A 25,961-nucleotide genomic window follows, 5' to 3' on the forward strand; every position below is an offset into this window, starting at 1 on the left:
GAAATAAATGTGTGTTAGATTGTATTGTCATGGATAATTTTGTGGATATATCTTTGAATTGTGTCAACAATCTAAGAGTAATTCTTCTTTTAGATTTGTGAAGGTGAAATACATATGTGTAAGAGCCCTCATAGCAGCAGAGTTATATTTGGATTGGAGCCAACTCTCTGTTGTAAGGTTTGTAAGAATGAAATGTATATGTTTGCCATGTACAAGTCAAGTTTATGTCTTCATTCTAGCCTTTTTGAGATGTACCCATATAGTAAAGAATTTGTGGGCTGCATTTTCTAAAAGAATATAAGCAACACTGTTTAGATGAATACTTGCCAGTAATTGTAAGATGCTGTTCAGCATGTGTGAGCAATGGTGAGATATTTGTCAGCATGGGACAACAATTGTCAGCAATTGTCTGCGATGTGTTTTCTGTTATGTTGTTTGACCACGGCGAAATAAACCCAAGATGATTCAGAGACTGTTTCACAATGATTTTACTATCCATGTAATACAGAATCAACTCCCACATAACAATGACTCTCCTAACACATCTCCCTCACTACTTAGGGAGACACGTAAAAGAGTAATCAAAGGAATACTCGTATATAGAAAAACCAAACAAAACAATGTGAGTTTTATTTTAAAGACAGTAAGTATGCCAAAAACTCTTTCCTCCCATACTGAACAGATAAAAGAGGAACATAGAAATGTTAAAGCATATTTTGTCGTTGTTGTTTTTGTCATATTTGTAATTATTGTACTCTCAACGTCATTGTAAATGAGAGCTTATCTCATAAAAATAACAACTTTGAATATAGAAACAAAACATGATGTATTTAGTTTATTTACTACAACACAACCAAATGTTACAACATCAATGGCAAATCCTCATGGGAAAACAATTCAGGACCCACATGAGATAAGACCATAAGCTTCTATTCCTCCAGCTCAGAACTAAATCATCCTTTCTTTTTTAACAACCAATTTACCCATGCTCTCAACAGAACTTGACTGACCAATTACACAATAAGATCTCCCCATAAGATTTGAATAAAATGCAGAACAATAAAGCACATAAAATATAATACATCTCCACATTATTTGAATAAAAGCACTCAGCCACTTAAACCCCATGTCTCGGTATGGCGCGCATTTTGCAGTGTTTCCGACCCGTACCGTTCTACTTTTTGGGACTCTTCTGTTGGAGTGCCAAGAATATCGAGCCGAGCCGAAAAGATGGAGCTAAACACTGCAGTCCACTAATTGGTTGAAATATTCGTCACTTCCAGCAAACAAAACTCCGCCATGTTTAAACCATTGACTGTAAACACACAGCCGATTGTTTACGTCTGTATTTCTCCTTGCGGCACACAGCCTTCTCTGAAACAACGCTTGATTGAGTTTTTGTAATAAAGAGTCACATGCCAGTGACAGAGCAGATGAATTGCTGGATGTCTTCCATTGTTGGTTTTGTTTGTGTTGCGTTTTTCTCCTTTGTTGAATTTATTAGTAAGCGGTTAGGTATTAGCGGCTATCCTGTGATGCTATTACGTAGCGGCTGCTGGCATCCGGCTTACACGCCGCCTACCAAATAGAGCACGGGTGGCTGTGGAAACACAAACAGGATCAGGCTTAATTGAACCAAACCGTACCAAACTGTACTGATCCGTACCGGACTGCTGTGTGGAAACGGGGCTTTACAGTCAAACTAGTGCTGTCATCTTTAATTAGTTAATTACAATAAATCAAGCTCTGAAATTAATGCAATCATTTTTTTAAATCAGATTAATCGGATGCTATTTTGTACCTTTAGGTGCACCATGGATAAATCTCTGCAGTGACTCCCTGCGGTCACAATGTTGGAAAAGAACAGCACTGCTCTTTGAATGTCTCATTTCATTTTAAAAACCTTCTCGACAGCTCATCAGATGAGTAATATTATCCACCTCATGACATCAAACTGTACTTAAAGCTGTTTCATTTAATGCTAATATCGAAACCTTTGATTTACCATAATGTCCTTCATTTATTTCAAAATAAAAGCAGGAACAAATTAAACAAGTAAAGTACACAGCTTAAGACAATAATTTCATTTTAAAGATGTGATTATAAATGCAATTAATCACTTTTACAATTGTGTGTACCAGTAATAATGCTATATAAAAAGTTTTTAAGGCACGTTACATCCATTTACAATATCATGGTATCACTATGTGGCTTTGGCTCAAAAGAGGGACAGGTTAAATTGGCAGTTTGACTCTTATATTGTCTACATGAAGAAGTGCCCGGCAAGACTCAGAACAACAAATTGCTCCCAAAGGCATAGCAATGAATGCTTGAATGTGATTAGATAGGCTCCTGATAGCACGTATTGCAGCTTCAGCATTCAGTGTGTGGATCAGGGACAGATTAGGAATACTGAGTCCACTGGGCACAAAATCTTGGAGGCCTCACTAAACCCTACCCCACCCAAACAGGTGCACTCACACACACAAACACACACACAAACAGACCCACTGCACTATGATGTAAGACTGGCCGATATGAACTCAAATCAACATCACAATTAATTGAACATTTCCCGTTGATTATGATTAATGATTTTGTTTTTGTTTATCTTTGTTTCTGATGAAATAGTGCATATCTGATTAACTATTTTGTTGATATTTATTAATATTTTAAACTGAAAACAAAGCATCGCTTGAAGTGAAAATGACACATTTAGTTCTTTAAATAGAAATTAACTTCTCTAAAACAGTAGAGAATAAATTGCCTGAGAGGGGAGAAATGTGAAATATTGTATCAAGTGATCAAAAACTCCCCATATAATGCATCCTCTTGTAGATCTTGACTTTTCATCAGTCACTTTGTCACCGCGTGCTCTCTCAGGGTGTATTCACATACCTTGTTTAGTTCGCTTGAAACAAACTAAAATCCTGGTGCGGACCTTGTGGGTAGGTGTGAATACAAACCATTGAACTTGGGTGCCCACCAAACAGCTGCACCAAAATGTTCTCAAAATGTTCAATACCAGGACATTAAGTGCAGCAAGCAAGATCTCCATGATGATTTACTGTCATTTTGTGATTACCATTTTGTCCAATGATTGAACGATATTTGCACAGATAGTTTTGTTTTTCTAATTCTGGGCCTCTTGTGAAAAGTGGACTTTCCTGGAGTGAATACACCCTCAATTTCATCCATGTGAGGATAGAAGCAACAGAAAATCTATAGTCAAAAAATTGTTTTTGTTGTTTTTAACTTGAGGACAGAAAAGAAATCAATTACTGTAAGGTTACAAAGTTGTACTACGTTTTTGGAAACATTATTTGTTCGTTAGATTCTCATGTACAGTTTGTAACAAGTGTGATTTTAATTTTTTTCAAAGACAAAAAACGTTTTCATAAATGGGCTATTACACAATTGAGAGAAAAATAATTATTTATGATTTTGGCTTGTATTTTTTCAAAGTTGGGCACTGTGGATTGTGTGACACACATAATATAATATGATGTACTTTATTGTCCCATCGGGAACATTTGTCTCCAATAGCAATTTTAGCCAAATAAAAAGCCATTTTACAGCTATTTGATCTAAATAAAAATAATTATGCAAGCCTGTTTGTTTTCTCTTTTATTTCTTTCTGTGTAGTATACCTACACTCCATCTCTATTCATCTTTACACATCGCTGATATAGCAAGCATCGTCTTCATGAGTGTGTACGTGTATAGCCTATGTGTGTGTGTGCGCGCGCGCGCTCGTGTTGTAGGCCAATAGTCACTGAGTTACACAAGCGCTTTCAGTTTCCGAGCCCTGCCTGCTTGCTTGCTTGCTTGCCTGCCTGCCTGGTGGCTCCCCGCCCACCGCTGCTATCTGCTGCCTGCCTGCCTGCCTGGCTGTTGGACTGACTGGGGCAGATCTAAACCGACCAGTTCCGTGTTCTCTCCTCTCCCAGTACACGGACCTGACTAGACGGGAGGACCCAGCGGTGTCATGGTGGACATTCCAGTCCAATCGCGGCACCCTTAAGTCCGGGAAGAGGAGGAAAGTGTGACGGAGGTAAGGAAGGCTATGCGTTATCATTTATGGTTCTGGTTCTGGTTATTAATTTCTTCGCGAATAGCGAATTCATCAGCCGACGTCGGTCGCGTTACGTTACAGCCAAACTTTGACGCTGCTGGCTGGACCTCCTCTTTCTCTCTGCCCCCCTCCCTCACTCCCCCCCCCCACTCTCGCTCTCTCTCCTGAAACGCAAAGTGCGTCGCCGTGCACACTCACACGCGGGATTACGGTATGTTCACGCAATGTAGGCTATAGCCTGCGCGCGGCGAGCTTCCTGTTCGTTTCGTTAAAGTGTCTTGACATGAGGCTCTGTAACTTTTATTGTCGGTACGTGCTGCGGGCGCGTGTGTTTCTGTGCAGATTGATGGGTAGCCTATGAAAGGAGCTGCGACACACGCTTATACTGGCGAATTCAGCGTACATGAGCGTTGGAATATGTAGGCTATAATATGTTAGCATTTAATGTGCGTGTGTCGACATTGATGTTGTTTTGACACAGGTGACGTAGACCATGACGCGTCTGAACGATGAGATAAGCGGATCGGCTGCGTTTGAAGAAATAGCAGCCTCATGTGTAGCCTGTGTGCGCGCGCGAGAGAGACTTTGTCTCATTGACGGACAACCAGAGGGGGATTTTCTGAACTGCGCACTTGCGATTTTTCTAGCATAAAGCGACCCACGCTGGAAGAAACAGGAGTCAGGAGTGAAGTAAACACTGTTTCCTCTGTCTGTAGTTAGTTTCTGCAGTGAGTAAAGCTGCCTGAATCTAGCGCTGCATGGGTTCACTGTTTACACACCTGACGTGCACACAGCAATTTATCATGCGTTTGATATGACGTAATTTCAAAATGATGGACGGTACAGAAGATAATAAAGTGCAGCCCAGATAAAAACTATTCCATGCTTCTCCTTCTATAGCCTACCGCTTTTGTTTTTGTAGCAAACAGCAACTTGGTTAAATTACAACTCAAACTTACTGTATGATTCAACATGCCTTCAAAAAACTGACTTAAAATCTACATTCAACATACCTCTCAAAAGGGACATTTTTCATTTTGGACACTAACCCTATTCAGACTGCTGGTTGAAGTTGCAATATTTACATCCCTGGTATGCTTTTTCCTTCATTTTGGATGACCCCCCAATAAGAGAGCTGGAATAAGGAACCAACTTTATGTAACAGTTCACAGTTCTTTTGTAGTAACCATGTAGATAACTTAAAAAGCATGTTGCCTTTTTTACTTGCTCCTTTTTTTGTTCTAGTCATTCTGTTTTCTGTTATTCATCTGGAAAGTTCAACTGCAAATCCAGGAACAAGTTAGTGCAAATGTTCTTGATGAATTAACAGTTTAGCAAAAATAATTCTCAAAATCCCTTAGTCGTTAAACCCTTTTAAAAGACAATTAAAACATGTCTACAGTTCTGTTACGTTATGCCTTGTATATGATACAATATTCATAATTATTTAAATGTAACAAGTTTAAACCTGACACGTTATCATTTACTGTCATTATTCTTGGCCCTTTTTTAAGCTTCAGGACTGAAAAAAACATGTAAACAACTTTTATTTGCACAATCACTTTATTCAGTAGGCTACAACATCAAATCACTGTTTTATTTCTGTTATTTCCAACAGCAACACAGATAATGTCGTTGATACTGAATAAAGAATTTACACAGAGCATATTCTGTTACTTACTTCTGACAAAAGTAATCTGCAATTCTACCATTTTTTTAGCAGATGCTTTAATCCAAAGTGACATACATCAGAGAGAAAACACAAGTACAACACAATCAAGGATCTAGAATTTAAGGAAACAGTGTCAGTAAGTGTAAACGAGTTTTGAGTCTGATTCGACACACAGATGCTGACAGGCGATGCACAGAGGTAAAGCACAACATTGACGGCAACAACTAAACTATATTGCTACCAGTCACTGTATCAGTAAACCATGATCCCATATTTAGAAGCTGTGGCAGGTAAACTGACTTAAACAAAAAGGCTCATCTGTACTTTCTTAAGTATTTGCATTTTTCAGACACGTATGAGATATGGGATGAGGCTAAATGAACTAACTGCTCACAAAGAGAATGAGTCAGACCTCAGAACAGTGACTAATCCCACATCCACAAACATTTACTATACTGCTTCATTTACTGTAACAGCAGCATTGCAAAGAAAGGCTGTCTTAAAGGCACAGTACATGTAAAAAATAATGTTTCCATTCACTATTTTTTTAAAGTGTTTTATTTATCCTGATATCTATATTTGAAGCAGGGAAACCCATATGAATTCAGTTCCACTAAAGTAGGCGTTAAAATTGGGGCAAGTTGGAGAGTATAGGAGCTCTCCATAGTAATGTAATTGTGGGGAAGATAGATGTAGGTCAGACCTGCAACAATCCAGCTGCATTAATGTTCATAACGTTATATCATGTAAGGCGGGAAGATGTATTCATTACAGAGTGACACAATGCTTTATAATAAAAAGTTCAAAAAAAGATGTAAAAGACGGAACATATATAGATGTGCAATAAACTGTAGCTGTATAAGTTGTTTATTAACCTAATATTTTCAAGAGGTCTGAAAACATGACCAGAGGCTGTAAGGAGGACTAGAGAGAGAGTTCTTAGCATGATGATGTTTCATCTCCCCGACAACCACTGTAGTCTCATTTAGCCACTTGTTAGAAAACAGCATTTTGAGTAGGCATAAAACTTTCTAATTCATAAGTGGGGGTCTTATCTAACGTAGTTAATGTTGTCCAACAAAACGTCAACCTCATTTACGCTTCTGTTACCAGAGACTTTATTTTATGCATCTCACCACAAACCCCCATTGACTTTTAGAGTTTAGACCCCATGGCACTAAAATTCTTACTCACTTCCGGGTTTTAGGACTCATTCCTGTGCCACTCTGTAGGCTACTGGAAGAAAACACACCAATTTTCCAACTCAAGCTTGGTTCTTAAAATCTCCAGTGCCCTTTTTTGGCTGGAACTTATTTGACAAAGGTTCCTTCGTTCTCATAGTTAGCCAGTATCAACAAGGCTCAACAATAAGCCAGGGTTGGTGAGAGGTGTGTATTTGTTTTGTTTTTTTGACTCAACATTATTGTCAAACAGGAAGTACTACTAAGACCTCTGGGAAGTTGAGTGTTTGATTGACGGTAATGAATGACAGTACATTGTTGTTTCAGACTTGAGGTTTACATTCAGAAAGTGAAACTGGTAGATTGGTGTCAAGAGGGGGAGTTTTCTCCTATTCTGCGACTTTTAATTGCTCTTACTGAGAGGACCAATGGCTGTGGATACCCCGCTTTTTGTTGGAGAGGTAAAGGGCAAATCTGTATAGGTATACAATGGTCCTGAAGGCAGTGAAGGATTACTTAACCCAATGATTAAAAAAATAATAATAATCTGATCATCATATTTATTAAGTCTTCAAGGTGACATTAAAAAGCGTCTGGGTTTTACTAACTCTGACCTTAAAGCAACTTTTAGCCTGTGAGCCTCACGCTCAGCCTCTCTGAAATTGGTCTGGTCGCTGGAGAGGTGCCAGTTCACTTCCTGAGCACTGCTGAGGTGCCCTTGAGCAAGACACCCACCCTGGCTTAGGAGCTGTGGGCAGCCCCCTCACGTTGACATTTCTCCCTGAGTGCATGTCCATAGGATCGTGTGTGAAGCATGCTCAACAACAGTGAAATTGAATGTTCAGTATATCTTTTTATGATTCAATATTTAATTTTTAACATTGTCAGTATTGATCAAGCATCTTGGATAGGTATGTTAAAATATCACTGTTTACTCTATATTGTTTTGATTCTGTATTTCTGTTGATTCATTCCCACTCAAACCATGTGTGTTTTATGTCTTAGGGTACCTCCATCAGACAGCCCACACTTACGGAGTGCTGCAATGGGAATGAAGACATCAACTGTAGCAGCTCCAAAATGATGCATGGGCAGATGGGTATGAGGGCAACACAGCAGAAGTCTTTGGCCACCGTGTTGTCAGCTGACCTCCAACCCCTCCCTCATGAGTTAAAAATGGCACTGTGGCTGAGTCAAGGAGGAAAGCAACAGATCTTATTCTCCTGGAGTTTTTGGAACGTATTAAACCTGTTTCTCTGAGAGAGGACTTCACAGACCGGACAAAGCGAGTGTGCCCCTTCGTATGTCACTGGAAGTAACATGGTTCACCAATCACAGAACAACTTTTGATTGGGAGATGCTCTTGAAAAAAAACTGACTATAACATCGAACTCAAATAAAAAATGGAGAAGGATTTTACACAATAGGATGTCTAATCTCATACACTGTGGATAGTGAACACATTCATTCACTGTCCTGGAATTAAATCAGCCAAAATTGGTGTAGTCAACCCTACACACTCAAATCAACTCAAGAAACAATCCTGATCAAACTCTAGCAGGACCTGTTACTGTAATCCAATCCATTACTCGTTGTTGTGAATGGATGTCTGACTCTTCTAAAGCGTAGAAGGTGGATTTTCTTCAGGTTCAAACTGAAACCCTGACCCTGGGTCAGTATCTTGGTACAACATTGCATTAAAAAAAAACTCCAAACATGGCTGCTACAGGAAGGAGGCACTTGGTGCAAGACTTTAACCATTTCATCACCTGTTACCTGTGTAGAGGATACCTGATTAAACCGACCACGGTCACCGAGTGCCTGCACACCTGTGAGTGAAACACACAAAGATGTTAACACACACGCTAATGACAGAATTCATTAAAGTGTCTGTACAGCCACACATTTTTCATGATGCTGGATCATTACACAGGTTGTGAAAAGATGGGACTATGAGGACAATTTATGATGTACATCCTTCCAAATAAACAGGGTCGTGGAGCTGTCAGTTGAAAAACAACCTGACCACACCCACATCGTCCTGACAGCAGGTCTAATTATCTCAATCACTTACACCTGTGTGGGCCACATTAAACCCTATCTAGTCACAAGAGTTAGCCATCCAGGTTTCAAGCTAGTGCTGCTTTATAGTTATACTGTCATACTGTTATCATCATGAGCTTCCAATTACTAAAAAAAATCACATACGTTAATCACTGACACAACTGTGTAGTACAAAATAATGCTTCTTAAGGCTTCTAAGGTGCTTCCAAATGGCTACAATTGGTGTCGCAATGTATGTTTTCTATGCTACTAACATTCCATGCAGGTGTACAACATGAAGGATAATTCCACGTTAGCATGTAAAATAAAACACTATAGTTTGTACCCTCACCAGATAACCCTACATCGTATTAAGTCAGAAGCTTCTGATCTTGCGAGCAATCGAAAAGCAAGCCGTCTGATCGCTAGCAAACTAGCAAGCTGACTCGCTGGCTGTTGTCGATTGCTCATGTATACATAAACAGGATGACGTCAAACTGTCTGATGAATATGTGCCATTAGTGAAAGTGCTTTAATCCCATGAAATGATGTTGACGTTGTTTCTTCTGCAGTCTGTAAGAGCTGCATTGTGCAGCACTTTGAGGACAGCAATGACTGCCCAAAATGTGGCATTCAGGTCCATGAGACCAACCCACTGGAGATGCTGAGGCAAGATATTCCCTTTTTTATACAGAGCTTCTTCCCTCCTTTCTTTGTTTGTTTCTTTGTTTGTTTGTTTCTTTCTTTCTTTCTTTCTTTCTTTCTTTCTTTCTTTCTTTCTTTCTTTCTTTCTTTCTTTCTTTCTTTCTTTCTTTCTTTCTTTCTTTCTTTCTTTCTTTCTTTCTTTCTTTCTTTCTTTCTTTCTTTGTAGTTGGTGCTTTTAATCTTTTTTGTCTTCCTTCTCTATAGCTTTGTGTCGGTCTCTTCCCCAAAAAATATGTTTCTAGGTTTTAAAATTAAGTATTTTATGCTTTGAAATTTAGATTCCTTTCCCACCTTTGTTTTACATTCCTCTTGAACCACCTGTTATTGTTCTCTAGTTTAGTTTATTTCATCACCCAATACTTTTTGTTTACTTGTCTGTCGTATCCTTCATCATCTACAGCATTGTGTTGTTTGTTCTTTTAGGGATTTTATTCTGTCCTGTCCTTCACACTTCCCTCCTGATGTCACCCCCCCCCCCCCCAAACCAATAAAAACTTCTCTTCACCTCTCCATCATCTCTATCTCCTTGTCACACTCTTCTCTCTGTGTATCCTCAGATTGGACAACACCCTGGAGGAGATCATTTTCAAGCTGGTACCTGGACTGAGAGAAAGTGAGTTTGCCAGATGAGTTCATCAGTCTGTCAATGTCACTAGAAGTTGATAGCTCACTAAACTGTGCCATCATTGAGTGAAATTGGTGTTAAAGGGGACACAATATGAAAAATCCACTTTAATCATATTTTTCAACATACAGTATATTTGGGTAACCTGAGTGTTTACAGACCCACAAAATGTGAAATGAATCCCTCTAGTCCTTTGCTTATGGTCTGCATAAGTCTTAAAACAAATAAAAATGCTCTGTTTCAATTCAAAGCTCAATTTACGACATCAAAAAATAATAATAATTTAAAAAAAATCTCTCCCCCTCCAGCCTACCTCCAGCCTAGAGCAAAACTTATGTATGGGTCTAAACAACAAAGCATTCCAGGAGAGCTGGTTTCTACAGGGTCACAAACCTCCTCTGGTGCTTGATTCACGTTATATTTGAACCAAAGCTCAACACAGATGTTTGATTTAGACCACAGGGGGCTGTTTCAAAAGGTAGGGAAGCGGGATAATATTTCCTCTTTAAAATTACAGACAATGGGGCTTTATGACAATTATTTCATAACAAGAAGGTCAGATTCATTCAATTATAATTTAACCCAAAAGTCCGAACACATACTTCCTTTAGGCAGTGTCTTATGGTTACAATATCTGTCCACTTTTTAGATCGTGGTAACATCCATACAATGCAGACCATTCACAGGACCCCACTATAGTATACTGTATTTACATACTGGCAATCTTACTGCTTACTATTAAGTGCTTTTTTTATCAGCACTCAGTTAAAAAGACACTGAGAAAAGCTAAATCCAGCTACTTTTGTACTTTAGCTCTCCCTACATGACATGAGGGAGTTCTTGCTGAGATCAGCGAAGAGTCTATTTGTCAGTGCCACATTATGTCAGAGAGCTTGAAGCTGAAGAGTTTTAAAACGAGATGAAGACAAACAACCTTCTCTCTGCAGCCCAGGCTGTTAGAAGCTAAGTGAACATGTCCAACTAAAGCTGTGCTACAATAATTCTATGTCTCCATAACTCCACCTGCACAGACAGAGCACTCTGTACGGGTCGTACGGTGTGAGCTGACACGCCACCCCGACTTTTATACAGTCGCCGAAAAATTGCACAATGGGAGGCCGATTGAACACCTTCCTTTACTTCAGACATTAACTTTACTTTTTTAATTTAGTGTCTGGTTTTGGTTCCAGGCTGCTTGTTAACACTGTCATCTGTGTATCTGTTATTCTTGTGAACCAGAGGAGGAAAAACAGGAACTGGAATTCTGGAAGAAGAACCCGCCCAAAGAAAATGGCCAAGGCAAGCTGCTTGTCATTCCAGATGGTTACCATGACTCAGTAGAAATAATACCTCCTTTTAAGTGTTTAGATGTTTCAAACATATTTGAGTATTGTTCAGACTCTGTGCGTTTAGATCCACAATGTGTAGAAGTGACTCATGATAGAATTTGTAATCCATTATTACACATATCTAATCTTTGACACTATTACAGGGTCAATCTCAAATTAAACTGTTTTAGTTTTTCTTTGTAACTGTTTCTTTTCTTAATAACTGTCATTATTTGAAGAGGCGGTTAGTTCTCTAAAATCTTCATTCATGAGTCTTTAAATCGTCAACACATTTCAGTCAGCTCATTTGAATCTGGGACAGGGGATTTCCTGCTAACACATCACACCCTACTTATTTAGCTTTAAAGGTGAAAGCAAAGCTCGTACAGCTCTCTAAATGTGGAAATAATTCATTGTGATCATTTATCATAACTCAGTTGTGCTGAAGATTGTAGCTACTTAGACATCTCCTTTAATGTCCATGCTCGCTGTTAGTGTCTGAGCAGAAGTGCTGACATCACCCAGTGTTGTGTGTGTTGGTACAGCAGAAAACTTGACGTGTCAAAGACTCAGACTGCCTGATGTTGGAGGGGATGACGGCGACGGGGATTGCGGTGGCGGTGAAGAGGATGGTGGCGATGAAGACTATCACAGGAGTGACCCTCAGATAGCAATCTGTCTGGACTGCCTACGCAACACAGGGCAGACGGGCGAGAGTACTGTCTCGGTATGTTTGTAGAAGAATTTACGTGCAACTTTCAAGTTCAGAATTTCTTCAAATATTTCTTTAATCAAAGGAAGCCCAATGGTTAGTTTTTCATTAAAGTTTTGCTGCTTGGTTTGTGAATGATTCCAAGCTTTTGGGAGAGTCCATTTGAAGTTTTTTGGGGCGCTATTGTAAAAAAATCCCTCTTTCACTGCCTTTCTCATGAAATCAGGGTGTAATATCATTTGTCTTTCGTCCCATTAGGACTTAATGAAGAGGTTCATCCGCTGCTCCAGCAGAGTCACCGTGGGAACAATTAAGAAGTTCCTCAGTCTTAAACTAAAGCTGCCCAGCTCTTACGAGGTAAGAATCAGATTCATCCCCGAGTTCAAAAAAACTAATTTATAGGAAACATGTCTCATGACTAAACAGTTGGAAACAACGCAGTCTCAGACAAAAGTCATGACAAACCTTTTAGGAGGCGTTTGTGTGCGTTATTTGAAGGTATGTATTAGAGGGGGCCTGCAGTCATATTCTTTTTAAACATTTGGTTTAAATTGTATTTACATTATCTATTTATGTTTCTTGACAGTGTAAGTACTATTTGGGGATTGTTTTTGCTCTTTTATTTTACTTGTGTTCATTATCCTGCTCTAAAACAACAAGAAAAAAATCCTTGATTTTGTAAACCTACTTGGCAATGCACGTGATTCTGTTCTCTTGAGTTCTTAGGCCATGAGTAAAGGTCTCAGAAGTCAAACTCTTATGAGAGTAACAGGGACTCTCAAATCAGCCAGCGTTCATAAAGCCAGACTTCATCAATATTCCATTCAGCTTTTTTAAAACAACCAACAATCGGTTGGCTTCCACATTTGCTAGACTGATCTTAATCTAGGATGTATCACACACTCGCAGTCTTTCACTCACACGCTGTGTAGCCTCCCACTCATTACCGCTGTGAACTTCCCCTTTCCTTTCAGTCTGTGCATTGGGACTGACATTCTTTTTATTCTTTCTCCCTCGCTTGTTTTCTGTAGTTCGGTGCCATGTTTGAAAAGCTTTCTCGTATCGACGCTTTCACAAATTGAATTATTGTGTTTGCCTCCCTTTCTTTCTTCTGTTGCTTCTTTTGTTGCAGCTGGATGTGCTGTGTAACGGAGAAATCATGGGCAGAGATCACACTCTGGAGTTCATCTACATGACCCGATGGAGGCTACATGGAGAGAATGTAAGGCTGCCACTTCCTGTTTGTTTGTCTGTGTGTGTGTGTGTGTGTGTGTGTGTGTGTGTGTGTGTGTGTGTGTGTGTGTGTGAGTGTGAGTGTGTGTGTGTGTGTGTGTGTGTTGTTAGCATGACGTTCAGTGCAGGAGAGCATTTCGTTGTCTCTGTCTGTGTGTGTGTGTGTGTGTGTGTGTGTATGTTTACTTGGCTCAAGATAAGATGAAGGCTGAGTGAAGCTCGTAAAAATGAGAGTAAACAAAATAAAGCCAGAAGAGGAACAAATACTATGCTAGAAATAATTAGTGATGGTTGAATCACTTCTTCATTCTTGAAATATTTTGGACTCAGTTTCAGTGAAGGCAAGATGTGACTTCTCTTGTTGGAAGTATAAAAAGCTGCCATTTGCACGGTTCGCACAGTTTTCCCATCACATTCCTTTTTATATACATCGTAACAGTTGGCAACTTTTGCACACAAATTGCGACTCTGTTATGGCCATGTTGCTCAGGGTTAATGCCACTGACATCTCCAGGAACTGTCAGGATGATCTTTACTGACGTCTCCAGGTTCTTGAATTTGACCAGTGTATAGTGTGGCAAATGGCTGTAATCTGGTTTATTGCACCAAAAATACAGTAATATTTGGATTTAATAGAAATGAACAGGACTGAAGGAAGTCAGAAAACAACTTCATGATTATGATTGAGACGTTCATATTTCACGCTGTGCCACGTTTCTCAACTTGACAACATGCACATAACCTATCAAATGTTTTTTGGGGTTTTTTTCTGAGTTGAGCAGTTCAAGTGCATTCTTGTCAAGATCATCTCAAGGGTGATTTTGCAAAACTGTGAAAAACTCAGACTGGATAAGAAGAAAGTCTTAATATTGGCTGCACAGAAGCAACTTGTGTTTGTCTGTTGACTTTGTTATGTAGAAAGAAAAAAAACTTTGTTTGCCTTGCTTGTTTGCTGAACACACTGAGGGCCTGATTTACTAAGATCTTAATTAAAGAGGACTAAATGCGCGCTCATTGCAAAAGTTTGCACGTTTGGCTTGTGGGCGTTTTGCGGGTGATTTACTAAGAACATTTGCGTGAATGACGTCAGGTGCAAACCTTGTGGAGGCGGTAGTATTTCAGTCAGGCTCTAGCGCGTTCTACTGGTTTACGTCACAGAGAGTTTGGACGGAAAGCTGGACGACTGCAGGCGCAAAATCGGTATTAGTTAGAGGCAAATGAACGTCCAGTATTTTCAAGTAATAGCAGATAAATATGAATATAACAAAAGGAACAAGTGGGCATTCCCAGAAAATGAAATGCCCAGTTTAAAATGTAATGTTGGCGAGAAGAGGGAAATAGGACGACATAAGTGTCAATGTTGAAATTCTTTAGAATGCAGACGCTGTGAATGTTATAGTTTAATCATGGCGTTTCTTTTAAACTATTATTGAAGCACGATACAAAATAAATGCATACCATTTATTTTTCTGTCATTTAAACATGTTAACACGTCTTTTATTGTGCCTATGTCTCCTCCTAACTGCAGCCTGCAGTGCGTAACACTGGGGCTCTTGGATTAGCACGTTCTTTTTCAAGGTGTTAAATTCAGACACCGTCACAACCAGCGCAATTTTTGCTCGGCTTGGTAAATCACGTTGCGTGTACTAACTTGACTTCTTTGCATTTTCTCCTCCCAGTATTTTGCATGCTGAGGCAGAAACGCCTCGTTTTGCATATTCATTAAGGCAAATGCTGCACGCTGTTAGTAAATCAGATTTTTTGCTGGTCGTATCAAGTTTGCACACGTTTTAATACACGCAAACCTTTAGTAAATCTGGCCCTAATTCAGCAGCTTGATGTCATTCTATGCTCAGTCCTGAAACAAAGACATAACTCACATGCTCACACGAGAGAAACAAATGCTTGATGAAAGGTCCTGAACTGTGAGTGTTGACACAAATGGACATACAAAAGCAGGAGTTGTTCTTGTTTAAGGTTCGATTTCGTGTAACAGTGTATGTGTGTGTTTGTGTGTGAGTGTTTTCTGTGTCTTAGCATAGGTTTAGTCAAAATCTGAATTTACATATTTTAGTGTAAACATTCAACATAGTATCTTGAAAGCACTGCATAGCAGAGAGGAGTAACTGAAAGGCCCGGACTGCCTGTGGACAGTAAATTAGAGGTGTACACAGCTGGTACCACAGGAGGACACAGACACCAGGCCAGGAGGTCAGGAGGAGGTGAAGCAGGGAAAGTAAAGGGACGGAAGCCAGGATGAACTGAGATGTTTAAAAGTCTGTAGTTTCTGACTTATCAAAGGGAAAAGTCATCTTCTTCATTTCCACGGACTGGAACATTTACTGTATACATTGGCAACACTTATTCTTCTTTCCTTCACGCAGTGAAAATGAAACGCCTGAATGTTGTACATTATTCCAAGCTGTTACATAATCGTATTGCAGGTTCACCAGAAAAATGCACAACTTATAAACACTTGTATTCAAGACAAAGTAAAGCTGCTTTAAACTGGGTTTTAATAAAGTCAGAACCATTCTAAAAGAAGAATGCCTTAAGGAAAAATAAATAAAAAAGACAACTGCTGCCTGTTTCCTAACAACAGAGAAACATTGTTTGACCTTAATCACTCTGTTGGAACTGACGTGCGTCTTATGTAATAATGAGATCCAGATTGTCAGAATTGTAGATTTCATCATTTTCCATCTGGGCCTTTATCCCATATGTTTAGTTATGTGGCCAACATGTAAACATAATTTTACAGTACTAATTACATAACAAACTGATCATTGATTCACTGCTCTGGTAAGTAATCCCGACAAGCACTACTCCATTCACTGTTGTTAAACAGACACTGATGATACACAGCAGAAAAAGACTGCAGGGCATTACACAGCCAAGTTATTAGAGCTGTGCTGACTTAGTGCTGCCAGTCAGGCAAAGTATGGAGAGCTGGAGAAGTTTGGTTAGCATATTGTACGTCCAGTGAAGACCATTATAGGGTCATAATGTTCAGAGAAAATCAAGAGAGAAAAACAGTCGCTCTATGTTTGTGACATGATAGACCACTTAAACTCACTATATCCCCTGTGGAAAGATGTGAAGTCTCTATGCAATATCTGATCCTTAGTTTCTACAGGAATAACTCTAGAAAAACTCTAAGATATAAAACGGGACGAAAAAAAGAAAACATTCCAACCACATATCCCTACGAGATTCCCACAGGACTAATGAATACATGATCTACATTTTTGGTAGTATAGCAGGCTCTTTGTCTTGGGATTTTTACCTTGCAATGACGGGCCCAGACGATGACTTATTCTGTCGTCTTCGTAAATATGTCCAGTTCTTAATGGACATGTTTAAATATCAGTCCTTTCACAACTTTTCTAAACCTCTCGGCTAGTTTATACCTGTGTTTTTACTTTAAGACCTGAGAACCACCATGGGAAAAAACTCTAGTTTTCACCACTAGTAAACAAACAAGTGTGTCAGAGTGGAAACCTGCTATGTTGAAAAATGCAAAAGTGCAAAATAGTGTATTACCTTAAGTGTCCACGTGAGCCTAACATCAAAAGCCAAGAATCCCCATTTAATCTCATACAAAAATGTCAATATTTACATCAGAAATAAATATATTTACAGGAATCATTAGCTCATTTATTCCTGAAAACAGTACGTGGGGAGATGTTCACGTCTCATCTGTTTAGGTACTGTGAAAGCTTGGAGTAATGTTTCAGAGTTGCAATATTTTGGGCGGGTCAGTTGCACCTTGCTGCTGTATTCAGATTGATTAAAAGTTATGTAGAGCCAGAGAGAATTTCTAATACGGTGGCCATAGTTTGGCTTGATAATGCCTCTTTAGAAACCAGTGGTTGACGTCTGACTCATACAGTCTAACATGGTTTTGTTTAAAATGCCTTTGAGTTCATCCTGAATACTCTGTCCTTGATTGCATTTTTAGATCTGCTTGTCCAAGGTGAGATGTCTTTTATCATCTTTCTCCGTTATAAGCCTTCTTTGCATCGTTTTCTCCACCTCTGATCAACCCTACACTCTTCTGATACAACAGTCGAAATCAGAATGACGTGCTACCCAGTGACTCAGAAGAATAACAACCAAGAAATGAATGTTGAGCCCTGTCTGGTTAAGGACAGTGTAAGGAGAGGGGTGACAAAGATGGCGAGAGACAGATCTGAAGCTGAGAGTCAGAGATGGAGACGAAGAGACGAGGAATAAAGAGTATTCATTCATCTCTCTTATTCTTCTGTCTACTCCACTGTTTGGCTTCATTTCTCCCTCTGACAGGAAACTGCCTTCAGATTGCCATCAAACTGATGAGCAAAACATGACACTCAAATTATTTCAAGATTAAACTGTTCTTTATTCTGACTGGGTGATTAACACACTCAGAGGGCTGTTACTGCTGACTGACAGTTAATTATATCATCCAGCATGGGAAAAAAATGGAAATCTGTCTGTTCCCGTCAAACGCAATTATATTCAAAGACAAAAATAAAAAAAATTGTACCTGGACTCCATTCATAAATGTTTTTCTTCTTGTATCTTGAACTGCTTAAACAGGACAAAGCTTGATAAGAGTCCTATGTGGCACAGGTCAATGATTGGCTAAAGTTTGGAAAAGGTCAGACAAGGCTTTAAGATTTGAGGACAATTTTTACTGAATAAATCCCCGCTGAACATCTGAGGAGAAGTCTGGCGTAGGTTTGGTTTGGACTCAAGTTCAGCCAAGATAATCTGCTAATGTTTGTGTTTTACGAATCACAGTTTACACATTTGAAGTAAAAATATATAATTTGGAGGAAGGGTTCTGGTTTGTTTTTGTTGTCAGTTTGTAGTCCGAGTTGAAATGACCAATGAGATGTCAGTTGTGTATGATGGAAAAACAGTCATTATAGAGGGCAAAAGCAGGCGAATCCATGGGAGGATTTAATGTTACTCTTTAAACAAACAGTTGTCTTTGACTAAGGTCAGACTTAATAATTGCAAATTGATGACAAGACAATTCTGTTTTAGGACTCATAACACTGGCAACTCAGAGGGAAGCCTCTTTGTACTTTACTATTGGGGCGTCAGTAGCTTAGCCCAATGGAAACCGGAGTATCACCAGTTCGAATCCCAGTGCAGACAAAGTCCTGAAATTGGTCTGGTAGACGAAGAGGGGCCTGTTCACTTCAAGAGCACTGCCAAGATGCCCTTGGGCAAGGCACTAAACCCTCAACTGCTCAGGCGCTCTGCCATACGAGCCCCCTGCTCTGACATTTATGTAATTTATTAGTCCATTTCCACAGGATCCTGTGTGTGTAGGTGTGTGTATTTCAACCCGTGTGTGAAGCATGACTCAATAACAGAGTGTAAATGCAATGTTCCCCTCTTTTGATCGCAACACATGGTCTCTTCTCAAACTACTAATTGTACTGTAAACACCAGAGCACATGCAAAAAGGAAGCCAGAGCTGGATGAAGTTAACACAACATTTGTATAGAATTGCTTAAGACCAAGATGTTTTTCTATGAAATGCAAAAGTACACAAACAAGACTGAAATCAGTTTGTCTCATCATATGATGAAAGTTGAAATAGTACCAGTAGAGAATGATTCAGGTAGTGATGAGAGGACCTAAAGAGACCTGAAGCTGACTGTTGTCACGATACAAAACATACTCACAGTCTGAAGACCAGATGTTTGCTGACCGTCATGTTGGATAGACAGAAGTTCCCCATATTGTTCCTTCGTGTTTACTCTGTTCAAAGGTCAACTCTGATTCTTTGATCAGTTTAGAAAAAGATTCATCTTTACTAAATGTTTGTCTTCCAACTGTTGTCATAACTACTGTTACTGAGAAACAGTAAATTCATCTGGTTCGCAGTGATCTTTCAGGTGTTGGCCTTGATTTGTTGGAAGATGGAAACTCTTGGCCCAAATGATGGAACTAAAGTTCAGAATGAAACCCGAAACTTATTTTCCTCAACACCTTCAAAAAAGTGCTAAATCCAGAGAAAGATGAGATCCAGTCTTTGCAGGACAATTGTTAAAAATAATAATGTTTACTGAGTAGAGAGATTTTACATCTCGGACATAAATTAGCCTGGGTCTTTTGATAACACATGAGACACAATAACGTAGAATATTGGCATTGAGCATTATAGCCAATACAATTCATTTAAAAATTGTCACCTCTTCAAAAAATGTGCAAATAATTGTTTTCTTAAATTGCCCATTCCCTACACAGATGATGTGGTCCTTGAAGCAACCTTTAGCTCTTCTCTTGCATGCCTTATCCTATTCTCTCTCTCTTTCTAATTTCCAACTCTATCCACTGACCTGTCTCTGCACTAAAAAAAAACAACAAAAAAACAATGAACACTGAGATTAAATTTACTGGAGTTGAGTATCAGATGGTCCTTACTTTCAGTAATTTGACACCAGAACAAAATCCCTGCATTCTGAACAAAAATGGTGCCTTAGTGCTGTGTAGATATGCTGCTTGGCAGAGAAGCAAACACTGAGATGCAGTGATCATCTGTTTAGGCTGGATTTAGTGTAGTCGTCCTTTTTGTTATTATTATTTTTTTTTTTTTAACGTAATGCAGCAAAATGCAGGAAGCTGGAGCAAATGACAGCAGCTGTACTCTGCAGCACCAGCAGCATCAAGCTGCCAGAAATAGGAGACAAGACTCCGCATCAGGAGACACACTCGTCGCTCTGCAGCGGCTCTCACGAAAACACTCACCTTTATTCTCCTTAAATATTTTATGTAAAGGGCAGCGAACATCTGTTGACTGTTTCAAATGCGCCTAATAGCTGAAGGGGGCAAACTGTTCAAGGTGACACTTATATTATTTACCCACAATGACGGATTGGCCTAAAGACAACAAGCTCACACAGCGGCTTGAAAACTTCATGGAACCCCTAATCCAACCACCTTCTGTTTACTTATGAATATCTGAGGGTACTAGCAAAATACTCAGCACGAGGAAATCACAGGGCAGATCCATCCATTCATCATCTATCACTTGCTACATTCTGGTCGCTGGGAGCTGGAGCCAGTCTCAGCTGTCTGGACAAGAGGCTGGGTACAATTTGGAATGATAGCCCTTCAATCGTAGGGCTGACATATAAGCCCTGTTTCCACCAGGCGGTTCAGTTCGGTTCGTCTTGGTACAGCACGCATTTAGTGGCGTTTCGATAGACTAAAGCCGGGAAAGATCGCCAAATAACTGATCCGTACCGTCTTCCTTTTTAGGACCCTTTTGTTGGGGTGCCAAGAACATCAATCCGACCCTAAAAGGTGGAGCTAAACACTGCGGTCTGCTGATTGGTTGGCAAACACAACCCTGCCGTGTTTAAATAGACAGTTGATGGTTTATTCAGCTGTATTTCCCCCCGCTGCACTCAGCCTTCTCTGAAACAAAGCTTGATTGTGTTTTGTAATAAAGAGCCACATGCCAATGTCAGAGTAGATGAATTGCTGGATGTCTTCCATCGTTGGTTTTGTTTGTGTCTTGTTTTTCTCCTTGTTGATTAGCTGGGTAGCTGTTAGCTATTAGTTGCTATGATGTGACGGCGTTACGTAGCTTACGCGGTTATGGGAATCAGGCTTAGACGCCACCTACCAAATACATGGTACGGTTGACTGTGAAAATGCAAACAGGATCAGGTTTTACCGAACCAAACCTTACCAAACTGTACTGATCCATACTGGACTGCTTGTTGGAAACGGGGCTTATAGACGAACAACCAGCCACACTCACAATCACATCTAAGGGCATCTTTAGAGTCACCAATTGACCTAACGAGCATGTCTTTGGACCGGGAGGAAACCGGAGTACACAGGGACAAAATGCAAACTCCACACAGAAAGCCTCCCATCCGACAGGGGATTCAAACCAGGAACCCTTTTGCTGTGAGGCAGCAGTGCTAATATTTGCACCACTGGCAGATGACAAAATCAGAGTTAATAGCTGTCTCTTCAGGTTAACGAAAGCATGTTTGGGGTAGAAGGTTTAAGTATTGACAGCATGTAAAACCAGCTTTCTGACACTGCTGCAGACCTTTTTGTCTGACAACAGAGGTTGAAGTAGCAGGTGCCATTTGTTGACATTCTTGCTGTTAAATGCAGGACAACCCTGCAACGTGCCATAGTGCACTAATTTCTTCTTTTCCACATGGACTTTGGATTTGTGGCAATTTGCATCAAAAGCTAAAATAGTTCCAGTTAAGTGACTTGGATCTTGTGAACCCTTATTGCTATTCCAACTTACTTGATGAATAAATGTATCGCTTCCCTTAAAGATCCCATATTGTGCCCTTTTTGGAGTTCATGTATCTAATTTATGTGTCTACTAAAGTACGTTCACAATCGCTAATGTTCAAAAAAAGATTGTTTTCATGTACTGCAGCTCCATGCAGGCTCTCCCATCTGTCTGTATGTCTAACGCTCAGAATCCCCCATGAAGAAAAAAAAAAAAAAGGCTCCCCACAGTGCCAAGTCTGATCTGATCGGTCAGCCGATAAGCTCTCTCCTAATTGGTCAGTCGTTCGACTTTGTTTTTGGGTATATCCCGCCTCTTTTACCATATTGGGAATGCTACAGTCAGTCCAAGGGGAGGTTGTGCTTGCCACAATGCCACAATTGGATCAGTGACATCATGGGTTTGTGATGTCACAAGCACATTTTCAATGAGGGGGTCTAGCAACTGAGCGTTATATGCGGCGATTGCTACTGCTAACAGGAGGACGTAGGAGAAGCTGAATTTCCATAGACTTTACATTTTTTCATATCGATGTCCCTAAACATGCAGAAGACACCTGGAAAACACACTGGATGGATGGATGGATGGATGGATGGATGGATGGATGGATGGATGGATAGATAGATAGATAGCAATATTGAAACAGACACTAAAGAGCTTATAAAAACAGAAAAAAGCATAGAAAAAAATAGTTTCATGGTACTTAGGTGATTGTACTTTTTTGTTACATATGAAGCATCAAAATGTGGTATTTTTAATTCAAAACTTTCATTTGAAAAGATTTTCCCCTGGACCCAACATAAAAAGTGGCTCATTTCCACACACAATTTATATCAAGTGTCACATTTCAGACTGTGGGTGCTTTTCCAAACACTAAACAGCCTTTTTGGAAATTAACTTTTCAATTGATCCTCAGCAGAGCGAGCAGCAGCCAGACCTCTAATACTTTTTCTTTTTTATTTCTTCTGCATCAAACTCTTGGCTTCCATCCCTTCATAGCAGAGCGAGTTGGATTCTCTGGAAATAGTTTTATTTTCTTCTTTAAACCAGAATTCAGGGAACCGGCAGTTTCAAGTCAGATGAAAGCAGGGGAGTCAACAAACTTCTGTTTTCCCTAGTCGAAATGTAAATGTGGGTGTCTGAGCTGACACCCACATATGACACAGGTTAAAAAGTAAACCAAAAAAAAAAACAAGTCTGGCTTTGGTGTAAATACTAATACTCGGTCTCTTTGCTCCCTCACTGCCTAAATAGCCATGACCTAAAGCTTTCAGTATGTTGACTATTGAGAGGTCTTATATATTATTAAATGACAGTGAACTGAATAGAATATGAATATGGAGGATGAGTAAACATTATCATTGCACAGCTAATAAGTTAATTTCCTGGTATTAACTAAAGTAGGTTTTTTTAGTAGTAGTCAAATAAATATGGCATAACTGTTTACCTCGTTCATTAAACATATGGAAATACTAACTGTTTGTGAGAGACACCTGGTTTTCAGTGTGTATGTTTTTTTTCGTTGCAAGTAATGCGTTTATGTAACAGGGTTTAAAAAAATTTGTTGAAAACCTGCGCACAGGATTTTCCAGCTTGGTGATTCAGTTTTAATCAAAAGCTTACTCTTACGGTTTCAGCAGCAGTAGTGGTGTGTTTGCCCCCTGAAGTGTGTTTACTTGAACAGTGTGATGACCAAAAGATTGATTTCTTCTTTTTCTCCCTCAGACGTATCCCATGGTTCTTGAGTACCGGCCACGGATCGACTTTGGCTGAACCGCAGATGCAAGAGGAGAAACAACAGTCATTCACTTAAAGACTTTTGCACACACACACACACACACACACACACACACACTTCTGCAGACATACATATGAAGTAAGAAATGCTTGCAAGTGGATAAACAAAATGATGTAAAACACACACAGAAACATTCATGTGCCCACAACGTGCAGATTAAGAGAGATTTAAATGTATTTTTGTACAGCCAATGATGAAGTGCTTATGTTGTTATGGTAAAGAGGTTTTATGCTACATAGAATAATATATGCTATAATATATGATATTTTTAAATGTATGTCCCTGTGCCTAAAACCTGTTGAGATCAGAAATGAAGTATGACCATATCTTTGCTTTGCCTGTTTAACTCTGTAGATTAAATGTTGATTTTCTACTGTTGATAGTTGTCCTGTTTCATTTCATCACACCGACTTTTACCATGGACATCAACATGTTACATGCTAATGTGACAGCCTTGGATATCTTATCAACAATGCTTATGGGCTAGAGTCTGTACATTTCCAGCAGCAACATGATGGGAAATAATGTCAACATGAATGTAGTTTATGTCCAGTAATTAATATTTCTGGAAGATAGCCAGTTTAAGCAAAATCTTGTATGACTAAAAAGATCTGGATTTGGGACGATATCACACTGCAGGCTTTAAAAGTCTTCTCAAAGTCTTTTGATAGGCATCAGCATGAAAGTGACTGACACTGATCAGCAACAATAACAAACACCCACCTACTAATTTACAACAGTCATTTTATTTAAAGAGGGACTGTAAAATGTTACTGTGGTAACCTTGAAATGAATGATTTAAGTACTCCCTCAGTCACTGTTCATACCTCACCCAAACATGCACACACACACACACACACATTCAATATGTTTTATGTCCTGTGGTGATCAGGGTGAAGGACTGTGTCTGCTAATAAAACAGGTGAATTACGTCTTTTACTGGATATAAGGATGAAAAGAACAGACAAAGGGGAAAATCAGGCAAGAATGTAACTGATGACCATTTCAACACGTGGCATGATAGAAACACATGTATAGAAGGTGTAGCAGATGGCACGCATCCATCTATTCCACAACAATGCCTGTGCTTTATGTGAATGCATAAACACACACACAGACACACACTGCAGAAAAAAAGCATAATTTATTGCACACATCCCTCCAGCTGTTGGTTTTGCCCTTGTAGTTGTTTTTTCAGGTCAGAGTTATGTAGGCCAAAGGTCCCTATGGGTTTCTATATGACCCACTGTGGTGATGCTGACCTCTTAACTCTGTAGTATTCTCCGTATATAATTTAAAAGATGAAATGGATGCAAAAGGTATAGTATAGATACATTTGTTTTTTGACTAGTTAAAGTGCATTACACTGCAGACTGATGGCAGAGGTTGCTATGAAAAGTGGCAGTAAGTGGCCTAGTAACCATAAATATATAGGATTCCCATTTTTGATAAATGTGCCCTTAGTTGGTTTAATGTACATTACTGTTACTGTAATTTGAAATGATTATTTTGTTTAGTTTTCAAGAAAGGTTTTTTTAATTTAATTGTAAGTATGATGCCATGAGAAAGTGTTATTTAAGGGGAGATTGATAAATCAAGGTGATAATTACAATGCTCATCCCTTTATACAACAGAAGGCAACATTTATGGAAAGTCACTTTTTCTATCACACACTTATTAATAAAAAATCCTTTAAAAAAAAAATCCTAGCTCAATACCTACATTCCACAGGATCTAGTTTGACAACCATCTTGTCAGACATGTTTAAACTTAACTCTCTTTGCTGAAGGTTTACTATCTGTGTGGGTGCAAGACAGTGATAATAAATGTTATCGATGCTGAGAGTAACAACAGCAACTTATAAGTTTTGTCAGCTGACCAGAAGTGAGTGTCCACAGTCAAAACACAACCTGCACTCTGGTTGAGTGAAACTGCTTGCAGCAACACCATGACTTTCACTTCCTGTTTGATTGTGCATATGGTGTCAAACAGAAGACAAAAAAAGAACGCTCTGAACTAAAGTGTGATCATTTGTATCAAAATGTTAGAGAATGTTCCATCACTTTACTTAACTTTACACAAGGTTCATTCACCAGCATTTTTCAAAGTTGCCAACTTATATCTCATGGTTATACGAAGAAGATATGGTGTGTTCAGCTGTTTATGGTCTATGTAGTAATGCCAGCTGGCTCTGTTTGTGGGAAAAAAAACCCTGAGAGAGGTCAAAAAAGGTGTCTTTGAGTTAGATTTTCAACAATATACCATCAATTAATCCATATTTCCAAGATTAACCCGGAAAAGCACTAGCACTTAGCAC

At 39.3% G+C, this 25,961-nt stretch overlaps 1 protein-coding gene across 2 annotated transcripts; it reads left to right on the plus strand.

Moving 5' to 3' along the window:
• Nucleotides 1-3,701: 3,701 nt before the first annotated feature.
• LOC306835684 (polycomb group RING finger protein 5-A-like) lies at nucleotides 3,702-24,022 on the plus strand. Of its 2 annotated transcripts, none has more exons than XM_079362350.1 (9): nucleotides 3,702-4,054; nucleotides 7,934-8,759; nucleotides 9,544-9,640; nucleotides 10,234-10,289; nucleotides 11,541-11,600; nucleotides 12,175-12,356; nucleotides 12,600-12,698; nucleotides 13,474-13,563; nucleotides 23,572-24,022. In XM_079362350.1, the coding sequence occupies exons 2-9, from the start codon at nucleotides 8,645-8,647 to the stop codon at nucleotides 23,617-23,619; spliced, it is 747 nt and encodes a 248-aa protein (XP_079218476.1). In that variant the 5' UTR covers nucleotides 3,702-4,054; nucleotides 7,934-8,644; the 3' UTR covers nucleotides 23,620-24,022. The 2 variants fall into 2 exon arrangements, with proteins under 2 accessions (XP_079218476.1, XP_079218477.1); XM_079362351.1 differs by lacking the exon at nucleotides 3,702-4,054 and adding an exon at nucleotides 4,216-4,286.
• The last annotated feature ends 1,939 nt before the right edge of the window (nucleotides 24,023-25,961 follow it).

Source organism: Symphodus melops (assembly GCF_947650265.1).
Source record: "Symphodus melops genome assembly, chromosome: 15".
Classification (NCBI taxonomy): Eukaryota; Metazoa; Chordata; class Actinopteri; order Labriformes; family Labridae; genus Symphodus; species Symphodus melops.